A 7,241-nucleotide genomic window follows, 5' to 3' on the forward strand; every position below is an offset into this window, starting at 1 on the left:
TCGGGATGGGCGCTCGGTGAGCTGCCTGCCTGCCTCCGCCTGCTTCTCTGACGAGCCTGCCCCCGCGTCCCGGATCTCGAGACCTATGATACGTCAAAGCTGATTGATTCCCGGCGGAGTGGGTGGTACTTTTTTGTCCAAAGAAAAAGCAAAAGGACGGATGAGCAACGTCCAAGGGCCAAGGCTGTATAATTTAGCTCGCCATCCAGGCTCCCGGGTCAGCCGATGCCGGCCCACTTGAGCTTGCCTGCGAATCCAACGGCTCACGCCCCAAGTGTCTCTGCGTAATTCTGAATCCATCATTAGATTATTCAGGTTTAGGCTTAGATGCTGTACTTCACTTCTATGTGATCCTCCGTATAATATTTTGGCTAATAATATTTATAAAAATATATTATTTTAAATTGAAAGAGATATATATATATATATATATATTACTTTATTATTAGAGTGGTAAAAGAAGCATCTACGTTCGCTAAAGGCGAGTCTGCGCTGAAGTGGCACCCAGCGCTGTCCAGAGGCGGATCTGGCGGCCGGGGTCTCGACCTCCTGCTGGGGGTCGGAGAGTGCATCAGCGGCGGCGGCGGCGGCCCTGCTGGGCCCAGCGCCTTGGTCCCCTTGGGAGGGAAAAACCGCGCGCGTGGATAGTGGCTGCTGCTGGAACGCAGCAGCGACTGGGGTCTCTTGGGCGTCGGGCAGCACTCCGTCACTGGAAGTGAAGCCGGAACGCTGGAGACGGTGCCCACCGGTCATCTTTTCCTGTGGAAGAAAGCAAACGAACAAATTCAGTGATATTCCCCCCTACCTGGCGCGCCAGCTGTCGGAGGATGAACTCCTGTCGCAGGGATCCCGAGAGACCCCTTTTTAGAGATTCGACCGAGGGGATGATCCTGAACGAGTTCGTCGGAGAAACAAATGGAAGTGGAAATAAATGCAACGACCGGTGGTGGGGGATGATCGACCTAGTGCAAAGAGAAATAAATGCACCGGAGCTTAGACAGGTTCGGGCCGCACGGAGGCGTAATACCCTACTCCTGTGTGGATGCAATATCCTTCCTCGAAGGGAATCCCTCAAGGATATATTTGGTTACAAGGGTATATTGTCTAACAGAGAGCTTGAGGCTCCCTTGCTCTAGCTCTACTCGAGCTTGCTTGCGGTGTTCTTCGGATGCCTTCTCGTGTATCTCTCTGATCTTGTTCGCTTTCGTGTTTTTCTCCTTTCGTCTTTTTGATCTCTCCCTTCCTGTGTTGTCCATCCTTTCCTTTTATACACTCGCCGACCACGACTTACCCCAAATGGGAAAGAGGGGGCTCGAGTTCCAAGATGCCACGACTGAGAAAGACGTCATCATTCCTTCTGGGCGAAGTGATAGGGGCGGTGGAAGAACGCGGCGCGCATCCGACCGTCCGTCACTGTGGACGTCCTGGCGCCGTTGAGAGGGCCCACTGGGCGGCCACAGAGGCACCCGGTGCGCCCACCCTGTGTTCTTTTGCCAGGGCAGGGTGGCAGGCGGAACGCTTTGATCCAGGCAACGTTATCCCGAGATACCCCGGATGATACGGGACGAGACCCGTGCAATTAATGGACCCACGCCCCCCTGCCAAAGCATGGCAGGGACTGACACTGCGGCGTGGGCAGTTGGGAATGTCAGGATGTCAGGATGTTAGGCCGCGCATGCCCATTAAATGCGGCTTCGGACCTTTGACTGGTTGACACCTCGCCGACGGGTCCTTCTGGGTCGTCGGGGCATCGGGTGTTCTTGCGCGAACCTTCGGGGAACCGAGTGCTCGGGGGCTGCCACGTGCAGCCCCGAGCACTCTCTCCCGAGCACTTGGCTATTCGACCCATCGGGGGATTATGGTGCTCGGGGCCGAGCGGGCACCTCCCCGAGCACTTTCTTCCCGGTACTTGGACTCTGCGGGTCATCGGGGAACTGGGGTGCTCGGGGACCAGAGGTTGTGCCCCCGAGCACCTTCTCCCGAAACTTAGATTTTCCTCATCCTGCAGGAGGGACCTCGCAGGATGGTGATACGTGGCGGACGGCTGGCCTGGTCTTGGGACTCAGGGACCCCCGGTTCCTGATACACCGATAATTAATAAATAGCAAAATTCGTAAATCAAAGAGTTCATATCAAATATGGATAATAAATAGCTAAGTTCGGATTTAAAATTTATGAAAATTAGCAGTTCAATTTTCATACGGTCTGAGAAACAAAATATCTAAATAAAGATTTCAAATAAAATAAATTACTAATAATTGAAATTGGGGTTAGAGTAGAAAAAAGAAGGATACATATCAAATATAGTCTTAGAAAAAAAATCAAATACCTGAATAAAGAATTAATGTAAAATACAATTAATCGATAGCTAAAATTTATAATGAATAAAATTCTAACTAAGATAATATATTAAGAAGCACAATGTAACTTAAGGTTGTCGCATGTAGCAGATAAGGCATAATATAAAGGCAAGACAAATATATTCTAATTTGGTTGGACTCACTATACATGATGTACTATTTTAACAATTGATGAAAATATATATGAATTGAATCAATACATCTATACAATTTAGATTCAAAGGTAGAGCATAAATAATTTTCTCTTTTACTAACATATTTTTTATTTTAGTTTATATGTTTTATAACTAAATAACATTAACCTCGTAAAAAAAGACCAATATTTAATCAAAGGTTATTGTAATAACAATATTATAGTGAAATTAACCACGCTATTAACGCTGCCCGACAAATTTTATATATTATAAAAGTATTTTTCATCTTCCCAACTTAGTACATATCTAAATTGGCTTACATAGTAGTCAATCTTAACTTAATTTGAATCTCGTTGACGTACGCTACTGCTGCTGCTGACGCTACGGACCAAGAGTATCGGTTGGTTCATCACACCTTACCTCCTGTGTCCGTCGAGTCGCGAACCGACTTGTCACTGTGGCTTCTGCGCAGAGTAGCCTTGCAGTACCGGCAAGGTTAGCTGGACAGTTAAGAAAGACAGCGATTCTTTAACGCGAGAGAACGGTACTTTTACCTTTCCGCTGCGGTGTACTACCACCACTCCACCAGCATTACTAGCGTTATTACCGGTTGCATCTTTTTCCACTAGCTTGTTCTAGCTCGATCCCGTCGCAGAGGCAGATAGTTGCAAATCTCGTTGCAGACGGAAGCGGCATGGTCCAGTCCTAGGCGAGAGTGGGACGACCCAACAAGATCGGGTGCCCATTTGCCACGGCTAGCGAATGCTGCACAAGAAATCGGCAGCCAGCATGGGCACACGGCACGGGCGATCGATCGAGCTGTATAATAATGCACGCAGGGCAGGGCAGGGCAGTCGCGAGATCCCAACAGGAACTACCGCGTCCCCGCGTGCATGAGCCGGCCGGCCGGCCGGCCGGCCCGTGGGTGTCTCGCTCGCTTGCGCAGGCAGGCAGGCAGGCGCGCGCTCCATGGCAAACGCATATGCCCCGCCTGTTGCATAGCAATTGACCGCACGCTCCTGCTGCATGCGCTGTCTGCTGCTGCTGCTTATCCATCGTCCCTGCATCGTCGATCTGCTCGCTCGACGGGATAAACGCGGCAGAGCAAGCCACCCGACGCGCCTGCCTGACTTTTCCTAGCCTTTTGCCCCCAAATCATTTGGATTGAGCATATAATCCCATAGATAAGTGTATTTAGTTACTTACATATACTTATTTCAATTTGATCTAATAAACACAAATATACACATACAGTCTGATCCAATGAATACAAATAAACTTACTTATTAGTATCACAAAAATATTTTTATAAAAACAACACATCACAATCTCAACTATTACATCTACTTATACAACCTCATAATCGATGAACTAAACATAAACTAAACTTAAATTGTCCAAATATATACAACAAATCAAACATTTTTTAAAAAAATATGGCTACGCTGGACCTACATCCCCTCATACTATGTATAATGCATACGGACAACAATTCACAACATCTCGTCTAGTCCAATGACATAGCAAAGTCACCGACCCATTCACATGTTTCGCCATGCAATCGACTGCCGAGTTAGACTGTTGCACATGACACTGATGCATGCATGTTACCGTTTTATATGGATGGGATTCACGACCAGATAGATGCATAGCTGCCTGCTTGAGTTTAGCAATTGAGCGTATAGCAAAGACTCTAGTCCAGTACAGAGGATATCAGAAAGCTGAAGAAGGTACTTGAATTAGAACGGAAGGAGGAAAAGGAAAAGAAGGGGTAGTAAAGATGTGGAAGAACGAGCCTACAGCTCGAATTTGTATGTACAATGGCGTGGTCTGTCAATCAGTACACCTTCTTGGAGAAGAAGGTCCGGAGCCCGAACAGGCCCTGGGGCGGGTTCCCTTCCTCGCCGCCCTCCGGACGGCAGCTGGCAGCTGGCGCGACCACGCTCGGAGCCGTCTTGTCGTCGCTAGTGGCGGCGGCGGGGACGGCCTTCTTCTTGGAACCGGCCTGCTTCTGCTCGGCGGCGGTTTGCTGCAGCTTGTTGCGCCTGAGCTGCCACACGGGGCTGGGGCGGCCCAGGCGAATGCCGGCGGCACCGAGGCCTGTGTTACGAACCTGTCCCGGCACCCACCTCCTTAACATGGACGTGGTGGGCAGTGGTCCCGCCGGGCCAGCCGCCACATCTGCTGCAGCGGCGGCGGCAATAACCGGTACAGCCACAGGTCCAGTGGACTCTCCGCGGGAGTTGCTCCGGGAGCACGGCGCACTGCTCACCTTACGCGCGGCAGGTGCCGGGGCCGCCGGTGCGCTCGCTGCTCCGGCGGCGCTGGCGTTGGCGTTGGGATTCGGCTTGGCCCTGCTCAAGGAGGAGCCTGCGCCGGCGGAATGGCCGGCGGAGCGGCTCCTGGAGAACGGCCATATGTTGATGTTAATCAGCTCGGCGTTACCGCTGACGCTGCTCACGCGCCGCTCCACCTTCTTGCGGTCCTTGGGCTCGCCGCCGCCGGCCGCCTTGAAGATGTCCTTCCACTTAAACGTCACCGCCGGGAGGTCCGGCGTCGGCGCGATGCCGGACTCAGCGAGCGGCTGCGTGGCCTCCCCTTCTGCTTCGGGCAGCGCAAGCGCAGCGGATTCCGAGTCACTCACGTCGGCCCCGTCCTCGCCCTCGCCCTCGCCCTCGCCGTCAGGGGGAGACGCCTGGAGCGTGTGGAGCGGGAGCACGACGCCGCCGGAGAAGAGCTCGTCGGCGGTGAGCAGGGCGGGGGACGGGAACGAGGACGGGTTCTGGCCCACCATCCAGAACTCGAACTCCGGCGACGCGGACCACCCGGACTCGCCGCCAACGCCGCGCTCCAGAGGAGAAGGCGTCTCCGTCTCCACGGCGTCCGCCATTGTCCCTGCAACAACGCAACGCCACAGCCGGACAGCAACAAGTCGACGCGACGACTTGGATCTGAGTCTTGGGCAGGGTGCCACTCGAGGCGGCGGCAAGAGGTAGCTAGCTCGAAGCGGCAACGGATGGATTTAGAACGACGCCACGGACAGGGGCATGTTGCACAGTGGGCAGAGCAGGGCAAGCAAGAGAAAGGCAAAGGCAAAGCAGGGGAAGGGGGAGAGAGAAGAGAGGCGTGGGCAGCGACTTGGCGCGTATTTATCAATCACATCAAGGGAGCAGTGTGAGGTGGTGGTGGTGGACCGGTGGTGGTGGGATGGGTGCTGCTGATTGCCGCTCGCCTCGCCTCGCCTCGCCTCGCCTGTCGCGAAACGCAGAATTGCATATGCGCTCTGAAATCTGTGTCTGGTGAGTGGTGACGCGCCTCATTATTCGGCCGTTTCTTGGGACGACCACCCTCACCCCACCACGGGGCTCTCCACGTTTACTTGCCGCGCCAATAAAAACCGCTCGCTCTCTCAAAGCCAGGTGTCGGTTGAGATGTCGTTAAGTAACTGTTAGCAACAACTCGTAATAAGGTGGAGCTGCAATGAGACGGGCCGGCAGCCTAGATGCCCGGCCGGCTGACGTTCCAGGCAGCAGTGCAGCGCCCTCCCCTCCTGGCGAGCCATTAGCTCCACGCAAGCCGAGCCTAACGCATGGTACAACGGTGGTTACAGTTAATTCGCTGGCATCGGATTACTAACTCACTGATGATGCTCTGTCAATCTCGAGGCCACAGGCTTCAATAATACGTACGTCCGGCATGCTGGGTTCTTGGGACCACGTTGCCGGATCAGCTGATCGGCGCGCGGAATCGTTGCGTTGCTCAGACGACGAGCCGGGGGATGGAAGTTGCAGGGAAGCTAGCGTCGACCGACCCATCAGATCACTGTACCCGGCCGGAGTGGAATCGGGATGATGCGCGTGCACCGGAAAGCGATGAGAGGAGAGGAGGAGGATCAGCCGATCAGCCCGCGGCCGGATCACATGGTGGCGCCCATGGAGGCTAGCTCGGCCGACCCAACCACCGATCAATCATTCTAATACGGCCTAAAAGGTCCGAGCTAGCTAGCTCTAACTTCTCCACCAGTATCAGCCATGGAGTTAAACTAACTGCTACTGCCGGATGCTAACTGTACCTGCTCCTTTGCCCTTGGATATATCTTTGTGTCTCCGTATTTGTGCAACCTGCGCTGAAGCAGTCGAGCGGTTGTGATTTCACGAGGGAGCAGAACAACCGGTGTAAAAGTTCAACAACATGGCCACGGCCTGTTCACATACATACCGTTGATGGAAGAAAGTCGAATGGCTGCCTCTCCAAGTCCCAACAACACCATGTCGCCGTCCGATTTCTGAACCGTGAATCATAGTTTCACGTACCCGTTGGCTGGTCCATGCCGACGACCCTTTCGCCAGTGCCGACACCCGGCGCCACCTCTGCTTCCACCCTGTACGGCCGGCGACGCTCTCTCTGCCCGAGGCGGCGGCCGCAGTGCGAGCCTGTGAGGTTGCTCTCCGATCTCCAGTCTTTGGCAGTCACCGAAAGGAGGAGCACGTCTCGCGGTTCGCGGCGCCGGGCAGACGCGCGGCTGCTCTCGCCCGCCTGCGGCAACAGCTAGTCGGGTCGCTTTCCGGCTAGTCTCGGCTTACGATGATTCCCATCAGGATCGTGTCAGGTGTCTGCCCGTCTCTGGCGCGGCCATGGAACTTCGTGCAGCATCAATGCTTTGCTTCTGGCTTGGCCCTGCTCCTTCTTTTCAGACCGAGAAGTATGGGCCCTGCTCTGAAGTTTGCAGCCTTCAATCCCGACCGGT

General features: G+C 53.7%; 1 protein-coding gene across 1 annotated transcript; it reads right to left on the reverse strand.

The window, feature by feature from the left end:
- Window positions 1–4,135: 4,135 nt before the first annotated feature.
- Window positions 4,136–5,828, reverse strand: LOC133909486 (uncharacterized). The gene has a single exon (XM_062351935.1). It carries the CDS (start codon window positions 5,382–5,384, stop codon window positions 4,332–4,334), a length of 1,053 nt encoding a protein of 350 aa, XP_062207919.1. The 5' UTR covers window positions 5,385–5,828; the 3' UTR covers window positions 4,136–4,331.
- Between the last annotated feature and the right edge of the window lie 1,413 nt (window positions 5,829–7,241).

The sequence above is a fragment of the Phragmites australis genome, chromosome 2 (genome assembly GCF_958298935.1).
Source record: "Phragmites australis chromosome 2, lpPhrAust1.1, whole genome shotgun sequence".
NCBI classification, from domain to species: Eukaryota; Viridiplantae; Streptophyta; class Magnoliopsida; order Poales; family Poaceae; genus Phragmites; species Phragmites australis.

Coding starts and splice junctions, on each gene's coding strand:
- LOC133909486 (XM_062351935.1), bottom strand. CDS start 5,384: ATGGCGGACGCCGTGGAGACGGAGACGCCTTCTCCTCTGGAGCGCGGC.